Raw genomic sequence first — 23732 nt, 5'->3', positions numbered from 1 at the left:
GGAACTGTAGGGAGTTGAGACGGCCAGGATGGTTCGTGTGGAGACAGCATGGAGGAAGGGTGGTGTGGGGTAAGAATGGAAGGTAGGCAGGCCATGTAAGACCTTTTATCTAGTTTTATCTTGATCCTAAAAACAATGGTAAGCTTTTCTGAAGGGCTTCAGGTGGTGTGTGTATATATTTGTCAGAAACAGTTTGCATTTTGAAATGCTCATTCCACAGTGATGTGAGAATGGAACGGAGGTAGAAGAGAGATGGTAAGGGTTGATGCATTAAGAAACCAGTACAGTAGATCCAAGTGAGAGTGTTTGGTAACTTGAGCTTGAATCCTTGCAAGTAGGGAAATATAACCCATGTTTCAAACTAGGAAGGTAAGTCAATGATTATGAGTTTTTGGGTCACTCTGTGAATCCTCTCCAAAAAGACACAGATGCAGCACACCTGATGTTCTGTATACAATTTCAGGGGATTCATAGATCAATGAAGCTACAACCATGGGCCACAGCTCTTAGGTCATACTCCCCAAATTAGATAAGAAGGCTTTATAAACTCTTTGAATGTATCATGACCCCTTTGTTTTACCAGTACTTCTTTACTGAAGGATATACTCTGTCAGCTCTCCTTTCCCTGTTCTCATTTCTCCCTACCCCTACATCATATGTCCCAAGAGCATTACAAGAGATGAGTCACTTTTCCTAGTCCTGGGAATAGGACTGATGACTCTTATCTTGTCAAACAAGAAAATGGTCTTTGTTCCTTTCATCCATTAGATCCTTGAGTAAGTAATGGCCTTAGGACTACTTATACCTGGATGCTGATGGTATAAGTAGTCCTAGATTCAGGCCAGGCTTTAAGAGAACTATGGATTGCCCAAGAACAGCAAAGATCAGATCTCTAGATTGAAGAATAACATTCATTTAATCCAATATATCGCCAATGTCAATTTAGAACACCAACAATGTTTTGTAAGAATCCTGTAACTCAGGATTATTTAGAGTGGAGTCCCAGATTGGTACCAGTTTTGAGAACTCTTTGTTATTAGACTACATGATACAAGTTTAGAGATTGAAAGTAGGCAGTTAAAACCTTTATAGCAAATTGTCACAGTAATTTTATGTCTGTTGAATCTAATAATAATAAATTTGAGCTTGTCTGTAAGATGTCTTCTTATTTAATTGATCCAGTAACTTATTTTTTGTGTATTTTATAAAAGTATCAGTCCATGAAGGACTGGAAAGGAAAATAACTAGTTCTTAACCACCAATGGTTTGAAAAGCATTGCTGTAGTCAGTTGAAAGTTCCCCAATTATTTCTTTAATGATGTGAATGATAACATGGAAATTTTACTCATGAATACAGAGGACTGGAAATGAGCCTGAATGGACTAGGAGGCACTGAAACCTGAGCTTTAGTTCTAAATTTTTGTTGTAGTAATGCATATTCCCTTCTCTCCTCCCTTCAGTAATGAAAGACATTCCCCATCTCCACTGCTGCTCTCAGCTCTCTCTGGAAACTGCCCCATTACCCAAGGGCATGTCCTTCTTCCCAGGCAGCCCATATCCAAGGACAGATAAACACAGATTAAGTATAAAAGCTGTATCCCAGCCCCCTCACCACAACTCACAAACCTGAAAGGCCATTTCAGTTTTATAGTGTCCTGTGGGGCCAAATTCGGTGTTCTTTGTTACTGCATCACAGGGCAACTTCTCCCATTGTGCAATCCCGTTTCCTTCCATTCCCTTTCCTTCTAAAGGTGCTGATCCCAAGAGGACTCCTTAATAAACTTCCTGCAAGCTAATCTACATCTTAGAGTTTGTTTTCTAGGGCACCTAACTTTTTAAATAATATTTAACAACAATATGACCTCAAGGATCATAATGGGAGCTAATGAAGCCATGGGCATTGAATGGTGACACCACAGTAGAACTACCATTTATTGAGTACCTATCATGTGCCAAACATTGTACTAGGTGCATTACATACAGAATCTACAGTTTTTTAGTGTGTGGTAAAATACACGTAACATAAAATGAGATTGAATCAATAATCAAAAACCTCTCGATAAACAAAAGTCCAGGACCAGGTGGCTACACTGGTGAATTCTCCCGAACACTTAAAGAAGAATTAATACCAATCCGTCTCAAACTCTTCCAAAAAATAGAAGAGGAAGGAACACTTCCAAACTCATTTTATGAGGCCAGCATTACCCTGATACCAAAACCAGACAAGGATGCCATAGAAAACAAAAACTGCAGGCCCGATGAACAGAGATGCAAAAATCTTCCTCAACAAAATATTAGCAAACTGAATCCAACAATATATAAAAAGGATCATACACCATGATCAAGTGGAATTTACTGCAGGAGTGCAAGGATGGTTTCACATCCACAGATCAACATGATACACCACCTTAAAAAAATGAAGAATAAAAATTATATCATTGCAATTGATGCAGAAAAAGCATTTGGCAAAACTGGCATTCATTTATGATACAAACTCTCAACAAAGTGGGTATAGTGGGAACATACCTCAACATAATAAAGGCTATATATGACAAGTCCACAGTTAACATCATGCTCAACCGTGAAAAGTTGATAGCTTTTCCTCTAAGATCAGGAACGAGACAAGGATGCCCACTTTTATTTGACACAGTACTGGTCTAGCCAGAGCAGTCAGACAAGAAAAAGAAACAAAAGACATCCAAATCAAAAAGCAAGAATAAAACCATCACAATTTGCAGATGGCATATTGTATACAGAGAGCCCTAAAGACTCCACCAAAAACTATTAGAACTAATAAATGAATCCAGTAAAGTTTAAGGATACAAAATCAACATACAAAAATCGTTGAATTTCTATACACTAACAATGAACGATCAGAAAGAGAAGTTAAGAAAACAATTCCATTTACAACTGCATCAAAAAGAATGAAATATCTAGGAATAAATTTAACCAAAAAGGTGAAAGACCTGTACAATGAAAACTATAACATGTTGATGAAAGAAATTGAAGAAGACATAAATAAATGGAGAGATATTCTGTGCTCAGAATATCTGATTAGAAGAATTCTGGATTAGAAGAATTAATATTGTTAAAATGTCCATACTACCCAAAGCAACCTACAGATTCAATGCAATCCCTATCACAATTCCAATGGCATTTTTCACAGAAATAGAACAAACAATCCTAAAATTTGTATGGAGCTGCAGAAGACCCTGAAGAGCCAGAGCAATCCTGAGAAAGAACTAAGCTGGAGGCATCATGCTATCTGATTTGAAACTATACTACACAGCTACAGTAATCAAAACAGTATGGTTCTGGCATAAAAACAGACACATAGATCAATGGAACAGAACAGAAAGCCCAGAAATGAACCTATGCATATATGACCAATTAATTTAGGACAAAGGAGCCAAGAATATACAATGAGGAAAGGATAATCTCTTCAATAAATGGTGTTAAGAAAACTGGACAGCCACATGCAAAAGAATGACGCTGGACCAACTATCTTAACCATACACAAGAATTAATTCAAAATGGACTACAGACTTGAACATTAGACTTGAAACTGTAAAACTCCTAGAAGAAAACATAGGAAGTAATAAGCTCCTTGACATCAGTCTTGGTGATGATTTTTTGGAGTAGACACCAAAAGCAAAGGCAACAAAAGGAAAAATAAACGAGACTACATCAAACTAAAAAGCTTCTGCACAGCAAAGGAAACTATCAACAAAATGAAGGCAACCTATGGAATGGGAGAAAATATTTACAAATAATATATCTGATAAGGGATTAATATCCAAAACATAAAAAACCTCATACTACTCAATAACAATAAAACCAAACAATCCAATTTAAAAACGGGCAGAGACTCTGAACAGACACTTTTCCAAAGGAGACATACAAATGGACAACAGGTATATGAAAAGGTGCTCAACATCACTAATCACCTGGGAAATGAAAATCAAAACCACAATGAGATATCACCTAATACCTGTGAGAATGGCTAATAACAAAATGACAAGAATAACAAGTGTTGGCGAGGGTGCGGAGAAAAGGGAACTCTTGTACACTGCTGATGGGAATGTAAATTGGCACAGCTACTGTGGAAAACAGTATGGAGGTTCCTCAAAAAAATCAAAAATAGAACTACCATATAATCCAGCAATTCCACTTCTGGGTATTTATCTGAAGAAAACGAAAACAGTAACTGGACAAGATATAGTCAACCCATGTTCACTGCAACATTGTTTACAATAGCTAACATATGAAAACAACCAAAATGTCTATTGGTGGGTGAAATGGATAAAGAAAATGTGGTAGGTATACACAACAAAATATTACTCAGCCATAAAAAAGAACGAAATCTTGCCATTTGTGACAACATGGATGGACCTTGAAGGCATTAAGCTAAGTGAAATAAATCAGACAGAGAAAAACAAATACTTGTATGATCTCACTTATACGTGAAATCTGAAAAAAAGAAAAAAACAACAGAAACAAAAAACCAAGTTCACAGATACAGAGAACAGATTGGTGGTTGTCAGAAGTGAGGGGAGGGGGAAAATTTATCATCTTAAACATTTTTAAGGGAACAGTTTGGTGGCATTAAGTACAGTCACATGTTTGTGCAATCATCATCACCATCTACCTCCAGAACTCTTTTCATCTTAAAAAACTGAAACTCTGGACTTCCCTGGTGGTGCAGTGGTTAAGAATCCACCTGCCAATGCAGGGGACATGGGTTCAAGCCCTGGTCCGGGAAGTTCCCATATGTCACAGAGCAACTAAGCTCGTGCGTCACAACTACTGAGCCTGCGCTCTAGAGCCCGTGCACCACAACTTCTGAAGCCTGCACGCCTAGAGCCCGTGCTCTGCAACAAGAGAAGCCACCACAATGAGAAGCATGCACACCGCAACGAAGAGCAGCCCCCGCTCACTGCAACTAGAGAAAGCCTGCGCGCAGCAACAAAGATCCAGTGCAGCCTAAATAAATAAATAAATAAATAAATAATATAAAAAAACCCTGAAACTCGGTACCCATTAAAAAATAACTTCCATTCTATCCTCCCTCCAGCTGCTGGCAACCATCATTCTACTTTCTGTCTCTATGTATTTGACTACTCTAGGTCCCACACATAAGTGGAAATGATACAGTATTTGTCATTTTGCAACTGGCTTATTTAACTCAGCATAATGTCCTCAAGGTTCATCCATGTTGCAGCATGTGTTAGAAATTCTTTCTTTCTTAAGGTTGAATAATATTCCATTGTATGTGTATAACCACATTTTGTTTATCCATTCATCTATTGATGGATACTTGGGTTGTTTCTACCTTTCAGCTATTGTGAATGCTGCTGCTATGAGTATGGGCGTACAAATATCTGTTCAAGACCTTGCTTTCAGTTCTTTTGAGCACATACACAGAAGTAAAATTGCTGAATTGATGGTAATTCTGTTTTAAATTTTTTTTAGGAACCACCAGAAGAGGCTGTACCATTTTACCCTCTCACCAATGGTACACACAAGAGTTCCATTTCTCCATATCCTTGCCAAAACTAGTTATTTTCTGCTTTTTTCTTTAAATCTTTTTTTTAAAAATAAATTTGTTTTATTTATTTATTTGGCTGTGTTGGGTCTTCATTTCTGTGTGAGGGCTTTCTCTGGTTGCGGCGAGCAGGGGCCACTCTTCATCGCGGTGCGTGGACCTCTCACTGTTGCGGCCTCTCCTGTTGCGGAGCACAGGCTCCAGATGCGCAGGCTCAGTAGTTGTGGCTCATGGGCCCAGTTGCTCCGCAGCATGTGGGATCTTCCCAGATCAGGGCTCGAACCTGTGTCCCCTGCATTGGCAGGCAGATTCTCAACCACTGCGCCACCCGGGAAGCCCTCTGTTTTTTTTTAAAAATAGTAGCCACCCTAATGAGTATAAGGTGTTATCTCATTATGATTTTGATTTGTACTTCTTTTATGATTAGTGATGTTGAGCATCTTTCCACGTGCTTATTGACCATTTGTGTATCTTTGGAGAAATGTCTATTCCAGTCCTTTGCCCATTTTTATCTTCTTTTTTTTTTTTTGATGTTGGGGGTAGGAATTAATTAATTAATTTATTTATTTTTGCTGTGTTGGGTCTTCGTTTCTGTGCAAGGGCTTTCTCTGGTTGTGGCAAGCGGGGGCCAGTCTTCATCGTGGTGTGCGGGCCTCAAGCGGGGGCCACTCTTCATCGCGGTGTGCGGGCCTCTCACTACCGCGGCCTCTCTTGTTGCGGAGCACAGGCTCCAGACGCGCAGGCTCAGTAGTTGTGGCTCACGGGCCCAGTTGCTCCACGGCATGTGGGATCTTCCCAGACCAGGGCTCGAAGCCGTGTCCCCTGCATTAGCAGGCAGATTCTCAACCACTGCGCCACCAGGGAAGCCCCCTGCTCATTTTTAAATCAGGTTGATTGGTTTTTGTTGTTGAGGCAATCTATAATCTTTACATCAGTCCTGCAAGATTGATGTTTTTATGCTTATTGTACAGATGAGAAAACTGACACTCAAAGAGGTTATGTGATTAGCCCATGGTTGCCAACTGGGAAGTGGTGGAGCCCAGACAGGTCACGCTAACTTCAGAGTTATGCTCTTCCTAGTTTACACTGGAATTCTTACAGAAGTTAGGTATTGTAACTGATGATGACAGTGATACTACCATACGGCACTGAACTTGAAGGAAGAGGAAGGAAGGAAGGTGAAAGGTAATAAGGGTTGAGAGAACTTTAGTTTTGTTTTCGAGAACATAGTACAAACAAATAAAAAGTGTAACATATGACTCCAGAACCATAATGATAAATTTTAAACTATAATCAATACTAGGCAGAGCTCTAATATTAGGGTACAGTGTCCAGTTTCAGGTACTGTACAATTTAAGAGGAGCCTGAAGAATTCATGGAGAGCTTGGGAGAGAATAAAAAAGACAGTTCAGTTTTGAAAAGCAAAACCTAAACTGTGTGGTAAAGTTAAAGTGCCCCAATTCATTGGTATAGAGAAAAAAAAAAAGCTGAAGGATAATGTTTTTCAAAAACTAAACCTCATTTTAACTTTGTTCCCTTATAATGAGATCCTTGGATGTGGTCTAAAATAGAACATCTTTATCCTGAATTCTTCACTGTAACAGAATACAGCAAGGTTATGAATGTGTATGAGGTTGTTATCTGAAGGGTAATGACCAGTCATTCTTTATTTTATAGGAAGTAGTTTTAAAATATTGCCAGAAATAGGTTAGAAATACTAGGTAATTTATAAGGTAGGTGTGATTCTAATTTTGAAGTTTATTTAATAATAAAATGCATTATTTGTGAAATTTTCATTGAAAGATTTCATCTTCTGAGGTTAAGCATTTTACCTGAAGCCAGAAGAATAGAGGGAATAAACTATTTTCCAGAAAAATTTTATGTGTGTTATGTATTCTTTTCTTAAGGGCGGGTATTACAAAGTAATGAAGTATTTTAGATGTTGCTAGGAATTTAAGAAATTTACAGAACGTAATCCTGCCTTCAAGGAGTTTCTGGTCACACTGAAGAGACAGTTCACCCTAGAAGTAAGTAGTGATAAAAGATGACAAAATACAGTGAAGTGTTGAACGTTGTGATATAAAATGTAAGTGCTCTAGGGATTTAAAACATGGCAAGATACATGGAATTATGTGAGTAAGGATTATTGGAGGGGACAAAACTTAACTGGATCCTTAAAGGATAAGAAGCATTTGCATGTGTGGATAGGTATTCCAGATATGGCCGAAGAATACACAAAGAAAGAAATATGAAAATCCACTCATTCACCTATTCGATCTGAATTTCTTAAGTCCCTACTATGGGCTGGGCACTATGCTAAGCCTTGGGGTTTCAGAGTCAAATCACAGCTGACCCTTGCCTTCCAGGGAATTACAGTCTAATGGAGGAAACAGTCAAGTAATCCCTAAGGATACTAGAGTGTTGTAAGTGTCACAGTAGAGGTAATCAGAATTTCATTGGAGCATAGTCAGAAAGTGTCTCTATCAGACTGGGCATGCGAATGGGCAAGAGGAGGCAATGGTGTGCAGGCACAGGAAACTCTACATACAAATAAAGGCACAGAGAAGAAATATGCCGTACGATTGGGGTGAGACTACCGCTTAGCTTCCACGGTTTTCACAAGATGTCACCTGTGTCACCTGCTTTCCAAAGCATATAGATGCATCTTCAACCAGTAAAGTAGAAGACTAGGTGTCCGGGCTTTTGCCTAAGAGCACAGCGAGCTCTTACTAAGCAATCAATTGAGAGAAGTTGTATTTTCGGGGTGTCTAAGGCACATGCAATCCATCCAGTCCTCTAAATAACCAATTATCTTACCCTTGGATTATGCTGGACCACAAAGAAACTAAGGTTACGTTAGTTTTGTCCTTCACAAAACCGTCTTCATTGATTTGCACTGAAATATTCTGCCTTCATGTTGGTCATGCCAAGAAAGACGACCTACTTCTGTTATGTTAGGTTGCTGAGGGCACTATTACTTCATTCAGTGTCCTCTACCTAAAGTAGGAAAATACTTCTTTTGGAGTAAGAGCTAGGAAAAAGCTTAATTTTCCCCCAGAGTATTTTTCCCTTCTTTATAATGAGAACTATATACTTTTATTTATCACACTTCCCTTTTTGTCCTGGTTGTTAGGAGATTCAGAACCAAATGTAACCTCAATTATAGTAATTTTCTTTGGTCTCATATTTGGAAATTTTGAAATATCTTTTTTCGGCCTTGATTTTCCCTTTATATTTTATTATTCTATTGCACATGGTTTTATATTTTAAGACTCTGCTAGAGATGAAAAGTCTATGCTGTACCTGCCTAGCTACAGTCTCACCTGAAGAAAACTGCCAGAAATGCATGCGTTGGCAGCTTCTCATCACATGATCGTGCTAACAGCAGAAGCAGCCTGGCATCTGGAAGGCAGCAGCCGCCTACCTTTTGTTCTGCACACCAGTGACACTTTGCTGGATGAATGAATGGAAAATATTTTGATTCTGTCTTTTAAAGCTGAATGCAGAAAGTGGGGAGAGAAAGAATCTCACAGAGAGGTCGAGCCATGAGTATGGCAGAGCTGCTAACCTGGGAACAACGGAAGCCAGTTGCCGAGCAACTGGTCATAGGATGGACTAACAGACTCGCTGTTTAGCCACTATAGCTGCTAACTGTCCCAAGTAATGTTGCAGATTTTCACGAGGTCTGGTTCTTGAGACCGTTTCTTCCCTGTGCTTATGTAACTTTCGGTAACAGAGGTAAACTGAGGGTATCTCTCGTCTCAACAATCAAAAGGCTATATTGTAGACGACCCAAATCCTCTGCATAAAAAGAGGAGGGTAAGAATATGTACCATGCATGATGGTGACTTACACTGGAGGACAGTAGAAGGGAGGAGTAAATATAAAATAGAACGCCTGAGAGAAGTCACATTTCTAAACATTGCACATTACAATGGCTGATAAGTAACTATAAACAAATCATTATCTAATAAAATTTGCAGCTCAGCCATGAAGAAATTAAAAAATAGCTTGTCAAATTCCAAAATATCTTCATTTTGGACTTGTCACATGGGAAGCAAATTAGAAGTGAATGGCGGGGGGGAAAAACCTCAAAGTCATTTTTCAGTCCAGCTGATATAAAAAAAAGAGTGATTTGTCTACCCAATAGCAAAAACCAACCAACAAACAAGTAACACTAAAACAGCAACTTCTAACCAGCTGACTTTTCTCTTCACACCCTCTTACAACCAGGTCGGCTTTCCCAGGTATATCCCCATTTTATACTGGGGATACGTGCTATGTTTTATTGATGTAGCTAAAGGGACATTCCACAATTCAAGCTGCTCCTCTCTGGTATCACATAACTAGTTATCCTGGGTTTAAGTTTCAAGAGAAGAGGGCTCCTTGATACTTACAGAAGCCCTAAATGGACATACTTGCATGTGCAAAAGGCAAGAACAAAGAACTACAGGAGACTGTTGTTTTACTAGTGATGCTCTTCATTCTGGGGACTTAAGAGAATCTGAGTCTTTTGCCTTATTATCATAACTTGAAAGGATACAGAATAAATACCAATGCCAACCATGCCAACAGGGCAATATACTGCAAGTCACCTTTCTCCACGCCCTGCATTACCTACCTACACTCTTTGCGACCCAGTTCAAATTCTACAGATCAGGCAAGCAGAGCTGTAAATATTTCCATGGGCAAAACTTGTTTTTTCCAAAGACAGGCATGGCTTAGCATGCTGTTTCCTTTCTTTAGAACTTTTAGGGGCAATTATGTCCTACGGATAAAAGGATGGTAAAGCAAAGGTATGTCCCTATAACAAGCATCTCATTGAAGCTAGAAGCACGATGTGTGGGTTCATGGGATGAATAACCACAGAGTATAGATTGATAACTTGTAGTGATAAGTATAAAGACTCCCAGAGTATGGCAACGTTATACTGGTTACTTGCCCAATTCAGAACTACAAGAACAAACAGGATCTTTTTCCACTCAAAGTGAATGGATATTACACAGGACAGCACAAATCTGCTACAAGATGCAGTGGCAGGTACAGCTCTAACAGTGCACGGTGCCAGGCATTTTTTCCAGGAGGCATGTGTGCTTCTGTAAGGTAAATGTAAGTTGAGAAAGGAGCCAATGCACTTCCCTTGTCTCTTAGTAACAAAGTAGTAATTGTTAACAATTGAAGAATCATCACTCCTCTTTTGGGGCTTTGCCAGCTCAGCAAGAGACAATATCAGTTTTCAGATGTTACCTCAGTAGTCCATTTCTTAATCTGTTTCAGAAATAGAGTTCCCTGGTTTTCTTTAAGGCAAATGAACTCCCTTTGGGTGGGTTCTTAGAAGTACCCACCTTTTTCCCCCACAAGCTGAAATCCAGGCTGTTTCCTCCCCCATTTCCAACCAGGTTGTTCAGCTATGTTTGAGTTTTGTTGCTGAATGTAGAAAGAGTTACTAAATGAAATGAAAGAGGCCTCAGGACAGGAAAGCATGAAATTTCAATGGCTGGCAGCCAGGCGATCTTGCCATGTAGAGGGATCCACATCCTTCTTGTGTGGCTGCAGCCAGACTGAGACTAGCAAAACACATACTGTTAAAACATCACTTGTGCAATACAGCCTATAATGAAGTAAGTACTGTGACCAGTTGCTTAGAACTGGGTGATACAAACCTAATTGATTCAGATTTTTTCCTGGTTCCTTGTACTACAAATCAAAGTTATTCTTCCTGCTGATGTCTGTTCTAAGAACGTGCATGTCGGGTATGGTGTGCAACGGTCCGCACGGCCGAGGAGGATGTAAGAACGAGGCCTGGCAGGCAGAAGTTGATTTTACTTGCAGGTCCCAGAGAGGGGGTCACTGCACGCCACGCAGGGTCACAGGGGCAAACGTCAGCGTGCTCAGGAGACAGAAGACAGGAGTGAGGGGAAAGTCTAGGCCAGAGCCTTATTTGGGGTTTCCTTGGGAAAGGCTAGGCAGGGCAGGGTAAACAGCTTAGGACTGGCTAGTTTAAATAATTCGGGCGGGCTTTGGGCTATAGGGGTGGTCTCTAGTTGCCTGGCTCCTGGCGCTGGAGTGATTTAGGGCAAGGGAAATTTTGACTTGCCATGTGAGAGTTAGATAAGGAGGTGGTCGGGGATATAAATGTAGGATTGGCTGGTTTGTGTGTGAAAGGCATGCTTGTGGGCAAGTTGTTATTATCTTTAGGAATTAGCTCGCCTGGCAGGGGCAGTCTGTAAGGTCCCCAAATGCCAAAGCAACAAGAATACAGAACGTATAGTTAAGATACTTGACTCTGTGACGAATGGATGTCAAATTGACAATAAAGAATCCAAGAAGACACAGAATAATGCATATATTTAAATACGACACTTGCCTGGGGCAGCATATTGGGGGTCTTAAATAGTCTTGAGTCCCCAATATCCTTCAGCACCTCTCATTTTTTGATAAGAACAACTGATGCTTTGTCAGTCTTATATATAACATGCTAGGCAAACACATGTCAAATCCTTGAATTTAACCCGACTGCCTCTCTAAACCCATATATGAAGAGGTTCTAGGACTGTCACAGCTGGTGGTGACATTCATTCATGACTGTGGATGGGATGAAGGGGTCTCTGCCCAAGCAGTGATTCTGTCTACACTGCATTTAGACAAAAATAAAGCACGCATCTGGGTGATGGGCTGTGGACTCTGGGGTTCTGCCTCTTCACTTTGTAAATTACCTAACTCCCCTGATCAAGGAGAGGCAGCCCACTGCCATCTGCCATCTGCCAGGCCTGCCCCTGGAGTCTCCCAGCAGTATGCTGCACCTACTGTCTCTGGGTTCACACACATCTGGCATGTGGTCTCACCACCTCAATACAGCATCCCCCATCTTTATGTACAGCTCAGGCTCAGTGGGGCTGTGTTTGCAACACAGATTTAAGTGTTGAGAGATGGGCTCTTTCCCAAGGCTTTTTTGCTGATGATCCTATTTTGCCATGTAATGTTCTGGGTGGATTGTAAGGGATACTAGTGAAATAGGTTCAAGGAAAGTGATATTACAACCGAGGCCAGTCCAAGTCTCACAGTCCTGGAAACGGACGGACATTAGTGCTTCTTGGCAGGCTGCTGGTTTGGTTTGGAGCTTGATGTCATATTCATTCTTCTGGCTGCCAGTCTCCTGAAGGAAATATTGACCTTCTTGCTTTAGCTTTCTATAATATATGTTATTAGTGATGAACACATCACCGGATAGGCTGCTTAGTATCAGGATTAAAGGACCATTGGTTAAGTATTACCAATGCAACTCTGGTTGTTTTCAGTTTCTCTGGTACATTTTGGTAGGTAGATGACCAAGCCATGGATTTGGTGTTCCCTTCTCTCTTCTCATTCCTTTTTGGAAAGAGTTTAGATGGGCTGGGGAAAGATATTTGAAGCTTTCTGATCCAATGTAAATGAATCCTGTGGTGGGTAAATAATTTTCCTCCCTCCTTCGCTCTCCTGGGGTAGTTTGATGAATAATGCTTCTCAAATAAGTTTATAAATATTCCCCTAGAGGTAAGAAGAGTATTAAGCTCATAGCAGGTGTGCCATTAATGCTTTAGTGTGTAGGGTAGAGCAAAGAGGAAAGAAATCATCAAAACTTTGCAGTTTCATTGAATTTTCTGGAAAGTTTTGAAGGCGATAGCTGGGAATAAAATACTGGGGGTAGCACTGATGAAGTGTGGGTACAGCCTCACATGATCAAAGTCAGGCCATTTCTTTAATGTAGGAGCTTTTTTTTGGATGAGTGGTAGGATGGGGTTTATAGTTCGTTTTGCTGCCCATTATAGTATATGCTTATATTAAGTAACTCAGAAAGAAGCTTAATCAATCTCACAAAAAAATTTTTAAAAATGTGTTCCCTGCCTGTCTCCCATTAGCTGAAAATCCAGTTCACAAACTATCCAGCGGTAGTCTAAAAGCCTTTTTAATAATAAATATCTTTAATAAAAAATATTCTCTTTAGATGCTATTGTAATTTGATCTTCAAATGTCATGCTTTTCAGTATAGTCTGTTACATTTTACCTGTGAATAACTCAATTTTGGCTTTAGTTTCTTTCTCTGGCCTGAATGTCCCCATACTTTTCATCAAATGCCTCCATAATAGTAAGGAAATTTCTTACTGCCACAGTGCCACCTACTGGTAGGTCAACATAGAAGCAAGCTAGCAGTAGTTTGACCCACAGATTTGGAGAGTCCTTCTGAGCTCTGGTTTTATAAAATGCCAATTTCCTTGTCATTTTGAGAAAATATCACTTCTCTTGACAGCTATTAAGTCTCTTGCTGTGGCGTAAAGTCAGCAAGTTATAATTTAAAAAATGCTCTTATTTCTTACTGTTACCTTAAATTGGCCCTGACTTCACCGACTTTGATTTTCTCTGTCCTATAACTGTAGCAAGGGCTCCAGACTGTGTGGGCAAGGGTTTGGATCTGGCAAAAATAACTTGGGGAGCGTCCAAAGATCCTGAAAAATGTAAAAAAAATCCCCACTTAACACTTTATTTAATCTTGGCTGAAAGGACAAGAGGTCAAATCTAAAATTAGACTTTAGGGGATCATCATTCTCCCCGATGTTGGCGTGCCATTTCCAGCCAAACATCATAGCCATCCTCTCTCTCTTGCTTTCTAACATCATTAAAAGTGGGTAGTAGACCCAAATTCTTGTCCCTTTGACTCTGGGGAGAGAAGAACGTTTTGGGAGCAATAAAGGGTATAAGACACTAGGGCAAGCATCTCAAGAGTTTATTTTTATTATTAATTTATTATACTCCAAATCCACCCGGGATCTCCAACAACTATACAACGCATGTGAAACGAACAAGAATCTGATAGTGAAAATAGGTCAGTCTGCTGAGAGCTGCCAGGCAAATAATTTCATTTGAAAGTCAAAGTGATTTCTAGATCCTTAGGGTTTGGGCTCCACTGGGTTTACTTTATATTAAAATAAGTTCCTTTCTCTTGTTGTCTCACTTAGAGACAACGAAGTGGGCAGGCAGAGGCACACTGACGTGCTGCTGCCTTGTCCCCACGCAAAGAGCATAAAGCTACCCTGAATTTTACCAGGGTCCGAAATGATAAACGCTTAACGCGGGACACTGCTTCTCACTCCTTGTAGATGTAATCCAGCATTGGTGTTCAAAAGGTGGTATGGTCCCTTCCTCCAACTACAGATCTACAAGAGCTTAAAAAAAAAAAAAAAAAAAAAAAAGTTGGGCGGAGTGCATATAGAGGCTGGGCTCCAGGACAGGAAAAGTTTAGGCATAAGCTAAGCGGCTGGGATGAGGGCAGCTGGTATGGCTTCAGGCCCTACAACAATGGTAGTTTACACCATCAAATCAGCATGAGAGAAATGCCAGTTATCTAATCTGTTGCTCTCTGCTATTTTAGTTCACCATCACCACTTCAGACCTCAAGAAGAACACCATGGTTATAAAGAAGGAAGGCCAATGGCTTTGGCTTTGAGCCAAAGGCCCTCACTCCGGCTTCCTTCTCAGATTTCCAAATCTGCTGACTCTACACCTTCCCCTTCTATAGCAAACACAGAATATATAGCCTGAGGTAGGGAAGTCAAGGAAAGTTAACACTCATGGAGCATTCCAGGCACTCTGCTAAGAGCTTTCCCATTCACTACCTCATTTAATGTTCATAGTAACAAGAATGCCACTAGGCCACCATCAGCGGGAAAGGACTGACTTGCTTTTCAACAGCGCCCTGGGATGAACCACTATCTATCTCATTCAGACTATCTGACGAACAAGGTCGCACAGCTTGAAGGCCTGGTTGGGCTAGACTTAAAGAAGGGTCAAGGGGTCAGGAAGCAGACTTTTGCTATATTCACGGACTCAATAACTGAGTTAACCAGACCAGACAGGGGCTAAATACCTTTCATAGTCAGTCTAGTGATTCCTATACACGCAAAACTTCCCAGCTCTCAGAGAGATGTGTAAACGTTTTGACTTATTAGGGGTTGTTCTTCCTTCTTGTGGGTTTAAAGAAAAATGTTTTTAATAGCAACCTAACCTTCTCCCTGTTAAAGGACATGCTTCTAAACCCCTAGAATAACACCTTTAAATCTATGTGTAATAAAGAAAAACATAATTTGTAGGTGAAACACTTAAGTGCCAGGTAGTTATTTACTAGCTCTATAAATGACTCTAAAGGGTTAGTTATTATTATGTTGCTAAGGTAAAACATTTATTGGGAAGTATGGAAAATGCCTGAACCTTGCTACATCATGTTCATCAGCATTTCTTTAAGTATCAGGAACACCAGGAAAGTCATAGAAGAGGAACAAATTCAAAGGACTTTAGAGGCCCAGAGTCATTTGGAGACAACAGCAGTAAACAGCAGGCTACCTAAACAAGGTGAGAAGAATACTGCACTTACCTTAAGGTAGAAGCAGGGAGAAAAGATAGATACTAGAAGCCAGGGAGAAGTACAACTCCTCCTTGCTCTGTGGTTTTATACTGATACCAAATTCAGTACAACTGTTACAAAAACTTCTAAGTACCGTCAACAGTCGGTAAACACTAATTCATGATCAAGATGCTGAAAGTATGACCCACCTGTCCCTCAAATTTCAACTTGCTCACCCAGAGTGCATGCAAAGAGTTCAATTCCATACTTAATGTATCAATTAGACACACAAATGAAATACGCAGGTTTCCTGGATCTACTCAGCTTTGGAAGCGTCTCCAGCCTCAGCAAATCTGAAGAGCTACAGAGGCTCTAAAAGCCGTCTCTCATGGGAACCCTGCAACTAGTCCACGGTTCTCTTAGCCACTCACTTCTCAGGCCATAAGAGTTCCAAGGCGGAGATTTCACTTCCTTAAAAATAACTACCATCTTCTAGCAATTCTGTTTTTGGGGAAAGGGGGGTTTATATTCCCATCAAATATTTCTGGAATTCAGGTTCAAAGAGTTTAAGTGGAAAACAAGATCTTTATACTCTTTTCACATTATTACCTGACTTGGGTGCAGTTATAGAGCCTTTCTCTGTATACTGCTTCCTTTAAACCTCACAGTAAGCCTATGAGGTATATGGAATTATCCCCATAATACAGTCAAACTAACCAGGCTCCTTAGCGATCTTGTAATCATTTGAAGGTGTATTACGTCACACACACACACACACACACACACACACACACACACACACACACACACACCCTTGCACCCTGCCCTTAAGCTCCTCGATGGCCCCCTACTGCTCTCAAGAACAAGTTCCCTCCCCGGCTCCTAGGCTGGCCCTGCTACCTCTACAGCCTATTCTCTTGCCACTCCCGGCTCAGATCCCAGTCCTCAGGACGAGGGCTCCCTGAACACAGCACCTTTTCACCACCCGCCCCCTTCCCTCAACTGGCCTTTGCCCACATTGTTCCCTCTTCCTGGAACTCCTTCCACCCCGCACCTCCCCTCTCCCGGCTGACCTGTCTACAGTCAAACCCCAGCTTAGATGCTTCTTCCTCTAGGAAGTCCTCCCCAACCCCTAAAGAGCCGGGGTCAGGTTGGCCCTTGGGTTCAAACACTGCTCCACCATTCACTAGCTGTGAGATTTGAGATAACGTTTCATAATCTGTCTGTGTCTTTATTTCTTCAGCCGTAAAACGAGGACTACAGCTGCTACGTTATATGCATGCTTTGTGAACAAACGTTAAGCGTTCAGAAGTGCGCCTGACACACAGCGATGCGCCAAGGCTGTCTGTTGTCATTCTCTGCGTCCCCAGTGCCAGACATCCCTCCCCACCCCACACAGCAGGCTCCCGCTGACCTCCCTCTTTCCCGGCCTCTAGGCTCCCTGACAGCTGGGACTGTCTAGTTCACCCTTTACGCACCCCAGTGCCCAGCATGTTACTTTCTCCACAGGAGGTGCTCAAAAAAAAAAACACTTGTGGAGTTGAATCCAAGTGGATTTGCTTTCAGTCTTCTGATTACCTATTAGTATATTTTTATGAATTATTCCTCACAGAAAACTATCCCTGGACCAATGATGCCTGACTTCTATGTTGAGAGGCTTGAGGTCCTCAGCAACTACCTGGCAACCTGACATTAGCATGACAGGACGCAGATTAGACCACAGCTCCAGCTCTGCATGCCTGGATCGTCTCCCACAGGCCCCTTGACTTCCTGAGCTTCTGTTTTCTCATGTGGAGGTGACAAAGCTATACCTCACAGGGTTGTGGTGAGGATTTAGTGTGAGATACTACATGTGGAAATACCATAGAAACAGTAGAACACCAGTCAAATACAGGCTTTTTACTAAATGCTGCAAATCTGATAACATTCTACCAGACGGGGAAATTTTGCCTACCCCAAACTAGTTCTGGAAAACCATTTCATCCTAAAATGTCACTGTCATTTGGAAGAAGAGAGTAACAAAATGCCCACTTGCCAGTGCTCCAGAGGCCTGGATGCTTCGTTCTCTGAGCTGGAGCTCTCTTCAGAGGCAGGAGAGAACTTGCTGGCCCAGACCCTGCCCGCTGTCCCACCTGGAACTGACCTGTGGAGCTGGTGATGGGCACAAAGGCTGCAGAGTTAAGGCTGCTCTGGAGTCCGTCCAGCTGTCCTTCTGTGGAGGACGCTCTGAAACACAAGCAGCTTGGTTAGACCTGAAGACAGAAAGGTGAGGTCAACTACAGTCCTGCAATGGCTCTGCCTCTTGCTTTTGGTGTTGCCACTCATTCCCTTTCTTCTTTCAAGTCAAATGTCGTCTTATCAGAAAGAACTTCTAAGACCAACCTATCCCCTACTTCTGAAATGTTACATATTTTAAAATTTATTGTCCATCTCTCCCCATTGGAACACAGCTTCAAGAAAGCACGGGCTTTGATCACTACTGTGTCCCCAGTGCCTAAGCATTCAACAAATACTTACTGAATGAATAAATTAAGTTCCTGGTATTGACTTGGATAAATCATAAGTAAAGACATTAAAAAAAAAAAAGTTTCACGTAGAGCAGTGATTCTCAACTGGGGGAGGGAGGGGGGCAGATTTTGCTTCCTCCCCCCACCCTCTCACAGGGGACACTTGGTGATGTTGAGATATCTGTGGTTGTCACAACTGCGGGGCCTACGGCATCCAGTGGGTAGAGGCCAGGAATGGTGCTAAGCCTTTCCTACGGTGCACTAGAAAGTGCCCCAAAACAAAGAATATTCTGGTCCAAGATGTCAGCTGTGCCGAGGTTGAGAAGCCATATCCAGAGGCACCTCCCCTCGTGCCACCGTTGACAAGAGATAGGACAGAGTCTATTAGATTCTTTGGGCACAGTTTCCCCAGCCACTTGTCTTAGAAGTTCTATGACTGGCCTGACGCCCTACAGACCACGCCAGGTCTCCCTGTTATAGGCTCTTACAGCTTTGTCATTCTTTCATTGCATTTACCAAAATTATAGAACCGTGTAACTGGTCGCTTAACAGCTGTCATCCTTGCTAGAATGTGCGTTCAGTCTCATTCAGTGTTGTATCCATAGCTCCTAATATTGCATTTTGCACATACTAGGTACTTAATAAATATTTTTTGAAGTAATCTCACCCACTGCCCCATTAATACACTTATTTGTTGGGCCCATCTCCCTTGACTTTAGCTGACATGTAACAATTTTACCTGGGAGATTCAAGTTCTCATACTCGGTTCTTTATTTGTTGAGCAGCATCCAACCCAACCTGTAGTACCTTCGCCCAACACTACTTTTCCATTTACTCACTCAAGCAAAAAATACTCATTAAGCATTCCTGCGCTTGGTGCTAGTGAGGAGGTAGGCATTTGGCAAATCCATAAGATACAAACTGTGTGATAAATGCTACGGAGAAAAAGCACAAGGTGTTATGAGAGAATGAAACAGGGAACCTGATTTAGATGGCGAGGAGAAAGGGATTTCCCTGGTGGCCTAGTGGTTAGGATTCAGGCTTTTACTGCCGTGGCCCAGGATCAACCCCTCCCTGGTCAGGGAACAGAGATCCCCCAAGTCACGCTGCGCGGCCAAAAGAAAAAACCTCTTCAAAAAATAAATAAATAGGGCTTCCCTGGTGGCGCAGTGGTTAAGAATCCATCTGCCAACGCAAGGGCGGGTTCGAGCCCTGGTCCAGGAAGATCCCACATGCCGCAGAGTAACTAAGCCTGTGTGCCACAACTACTGAGCCTGCACTCTAGAACTCCCATGCCACAACTACTGAGCCCGTGTGCCACAACTACTGAAGCCCGCGTGCCTAGAGCCTGTGCTCCGCAACAAGAGAAGCCACCGCAATGAGAAGCCCGCGCACCGCAACGAAGAGTAGCCCCCGCTCGCCACAACTAGAGAAAGCCCGCGCACAGCCAAAAATAAATAAATGAATGAAAAATTTAAAATAAATAAATAAATGAAATTTTAACTAACTAAATAAAAACCATTAGTTGTGTACATGGTGAGGAGAGTGGTCAAGGATGGCCTTTCTGAGGAAATCGTGCTTCAGGCACGTCCTGAAGTCAGGAGAAGCAGGCATTAGCCAAGAGCAGGGAACAGGAAAGAGCCTTTCACGGAGAAGAAATGTCCATCTAATGATTCTGAGGCAGAAAGGGGCTTAGAATGTCCTGGGAGACTTTAAAGACCATCAGAGTGTGTGCGTGGGTGGTGGTTAGTCAGGCAGTGTTTGCCAAACATCCCTGACGGGAATCACCTGGGCTCGCCTGTCAGTCACACAGCTTTCCAGGCCCTTCACTTGGAGATTCTGATTCAGTGGTCTGGGATAGGCCTTGAGAACTCAGGCTTTTTTTAGCGCCCCAGGTGCCCAGGTGATTCATATCACCAGAGAAGTCAGGGAAACACTGACTGGTGAGTAGAGGAAGGTGGGATGGGAAGCGCTGGGAGAGGCTTAGGTGCCCAGGTGGTCCCTACACCCCTGATGGAGATGTGCCACTTGAGAACACACCCCAGCAGCGATGCAAGGATCACACTGTCTCACAGCCCTTCCCCTCTAGCGAGCCTCGATCCAGGCGCTGCCCACTCCTTTCCACTTTCGCTTTGAGGACAGGGGAACCACAGAGGCAAAAAGAAGAGAAAGGAGCAGAGGGCTTTTTCCCTTTTCCTAAGCCTCAGCCTCGGAGAGCTACATCTGGAATGCGTATGCAATTTATTTAAGCCCCTTATGAACCCAAAAAACCATCCAAAGCATCTGTAGGCCGATATTTGTGCTTCCAGGTCCAAGTGAAAAAGGCAAAGTTCTGGAGGGCCTAGGATGGGCTCTTTCCTTTATAAAAGTTAAAAAACCCAAAGGCCCATTCACTTGTGTTAGGAGAAGCTAAGTCAAGAAAACTTACGGGGCTGATCTCAGTGTCCTGGAGGAAGCCCTAGTGTTAGCAGTAAAAAGGGAAGCAGGCAGGCGACATTTTGGAGGCAGGAGAATACGGGCAGGGAACAGAAAGCTTCCGGAGGCATGTGAAGAGTCCCTGGGGGTTTAGAGCTAGTGACTTCTATCTCCTCTCCTCTCTGGAATTCCTCTCCCACCCTTCACCTTTACAGGCTTCCTCCTCTTCCTCACCCAAGATCTCCTGCCCCTGTGTCCCCTTTGTACCCAGTTCTACTCACTCTTCCATCCTCCTCCCTCCAGCAACTCCCACCACAGGCCTCAGGAGCCATTGCTGATTCCGACTTTGAACATTCTGAACGGTCCTACTGTTTCTCGCACGAGGTCCCCTTCTCCCCAGTGGAGGAGAAATGTGTCCACAGATGTCCAAGGGGAAACTCAGAGTAAATTTTTCCATAGAGACACTGGTACACAAAATGGTTTGGGTTTATGTTATTACAACTTTAGGCACATCATGGGTAAATATGCTTTTGCTGTGATAACATCATTTCCTTGGGAAAATATGTTCCAACTTCTGGACAAACCACTCCGAAATGAGAACTTTTAAAACATCGCTTGTCTAGAGGCTGTATGTTAATTTGCACTTGCTGATCTGCTTCTGCAATGATTCTTTGCTGCTTTCCTGAAAGTACTTGTGTTTTAGGAAGTATTTACATAGAAAGGTATGTATATGTTCCCTTGGTTGTTTCTTTTCTTTTTTTAAAAAAAAATAAATTTATTTATTTTTGGCTATGTTGGGTCTGTTGCTGTGTGCTGGCTTTCTCTAGTTGTGGCGAGTGGGGGCCACTCTTCCTTGTGGTGTTTGGGCTTCTCATTGCGGTGGCTTCTCTTGTTACGGAGCACGGGCTCTAGGCACACGGGCTTCAGTAGTTGTGGCACGCGGGCTCAGTAGTTGTGGTGCACGGCCTTAGTTGCTCCGCTGCATGTGGGATCTTCCAGGACCAGGGATTGATCCCATGTCCCCTGCATTGGCAGGCGGATTCTTAACCACTGCACCACCAGGGAAGTACCCCCCTTGGTTGTTTCTAAGTCTGTTACTGGGCTTTGACATTAAGGTAACAGGACCTACGTCATAGGGTTGTTGAGGATTAAATAAGATGGTGGATGTAAAGCACATCCTAGTACAGTGTTGGGTTTTACATTAAGGGCTAAATAAACATTAACTATTACTAGTATTTTTATTTTTACTTAGGAATATTGACAATCTTTGCATTCACTATAAGCCTATCTACATAAAAAATATTAAGTTGGATGACTCATTGATTCTAATTCAGTATGGATTATTGGTGCTAAACTGTAGAAGAATGACCACAGATATTCAGAACTTGCAACTTAACAGTGATTTGCTATTGAAGTCAAAAGGTAATTATTGGCAACCTACCAGTCAGAAATCAAAATCAGTCAAAATTACTCTTAAACTCCCTTTGGAAGAGAGGTCTCATTTGAGGTTGACAACCTGTCTCTTAATAAAGCTAATACACATCTTTTTCCCCTGCCAGCATCAGAATTAATCACTGTTTCTTCAACTGTGCACCAAATGAAGTAGCTGGCTTGTCATACAGAATATGCGTCTTTAAGCATGAGAATTACACATAGTACAGTGGGATGCTCTTCCTATAAGAGAAGCATGCATCTCCCATCTTGTCCTGAGGGGAATATCAAGTAGAATCAGCCACTATCGAAATTGTACTTTCTCTTTCTCTCTGAATAGCTGAATGTGCAAAGTTAAATGTGTGTTGGATGCAGCTACATTGTGGTGTTCTGATCACAGTACAAATGGCATACAAAGAGGTGGCTAAAGATGAATTCAGAAAAATGAGTTATAAAAGTATGCAGGGACTTCCCTGGTGATCCAGTGGGTAAGACTCCCCGCTCCCAATGCATGGGGCCTGGGTTCGATCCCTGGTCAGGGAACTAGATCCCTCACGCATGCCACAACTAAGAATCCCCATGTCACAACTAAGGGCCTGCAAGCCACAGCTAGGACCTGGAGCAGCCAAAATAAATTAAAAAAAAAAAAAGTTCAAGAGTTTTGCGGTGAGAAATACTGAAAAGATGGGATGAGAAAGGTGCCGTTAACGTTATATCACACAAAAGTTAGAGTTCAAACCAAGAAGAGTGCTAGGTATGACTATCTGATCCTGTAGTTTTCCTTAATTGTTATTCTCGGAAATGGTGCAAGTTCTAGGAGACGGAAAGGAGATGTAGTCAAAGGTTGAGTGTTAGAGGCTTACTACAATCTCAGCTGTGGTCATGGGCTTAGTTCAGACCCTTCTCTGCAGGTGAACTGTCTCTAATCATCAAAAGCTGCTGAAGGACAGGATTCCTGATTGACGGAGCCACTTAAAAACTGAAATAAGATATGTGGCCATATACAGTGGCAATGAAGAATTAGAAGACCTCCATTACCAGTGACATCTCCATGAAGGCAGGAACTTTCCTTGGGACGTGTTCATAGCTAGTACCTAAAGAGTTTCCTTAAAAATTAAATATGTACTTCCTAACCCAGAATTCAATTCACTTGCTCCATTTCTCTCTACTCCTCTTGCCTCTTCCATTTTCCTGCAGCCCAAGAAAGATCCTGATATGGGCATTGAGGGGAAACAGCTCTTCTGGGCCTTTCAAAGATGTTGTTCAATGATACGTTACAAACAAATCATATCTCTGTAAGTGGAAATATTGTCTTTAATAAATACTGCATTTATTATTTTGAAAGACTTCTTGTAGTGCAAGTCTCTACTTAGGGAATACAAGCTAATCAAATGGCTGGCTAGCAGTTCCACTGGCATCAAGACCACACCATACAGCAGGCCTATATAACATGCCATCA

At 42.0% G+C, this 23732-nt stretch overlaps 1 protein-coding gene across 12 annotated transcripts in view; it reads right to left on the bottom strand.

Annotated features, from left to right (window-relative positions):
- The window catches only part of TTLL5 (tubulin tyrosine ligase like 5), a 307802-nt gene that overhangs the window by 40265 nt on the left and 243805 nt on the right, over positions 1–23732 (bottom strand). For all 12 annotated transcript variants that reach the window (XM_027120075.1, XM_027120076.1, XM_027120080.1 and 9 more), the window contains one exon: positions 18064–18146. In XM_027120075.1, coding sequence (XP_026975876.1) covers positions 18064–18146 — 83 coding nt within the window. The remainder of the gene's footprint in view (positions 1–18063; positions 18147–23732) is intronic.

The sequence above is a fragment of the Aethalodelphis obliquidens genome, unplaced genomic scaffold (assembly GCF_003676395.1).
Source record: "Aethalodelphis obliquidens isolate GAN/ISIS:26980383/991018 unplaced genomic scaffold, ASM367639v1 scaffold21, whole genome shotgun sequence".
NCBI lineage: Eukaryota > Metazoa > Chordata > Mammalia > Artiodactyla > Delphinidae > Aethalodelphis > Aethalodelphis obliquidens.
The sequence above is the reverse complement of the archived record's forward strand: the minus strand, read 5'-3'. Positions and strand labels throughout refer to the sequence as shown.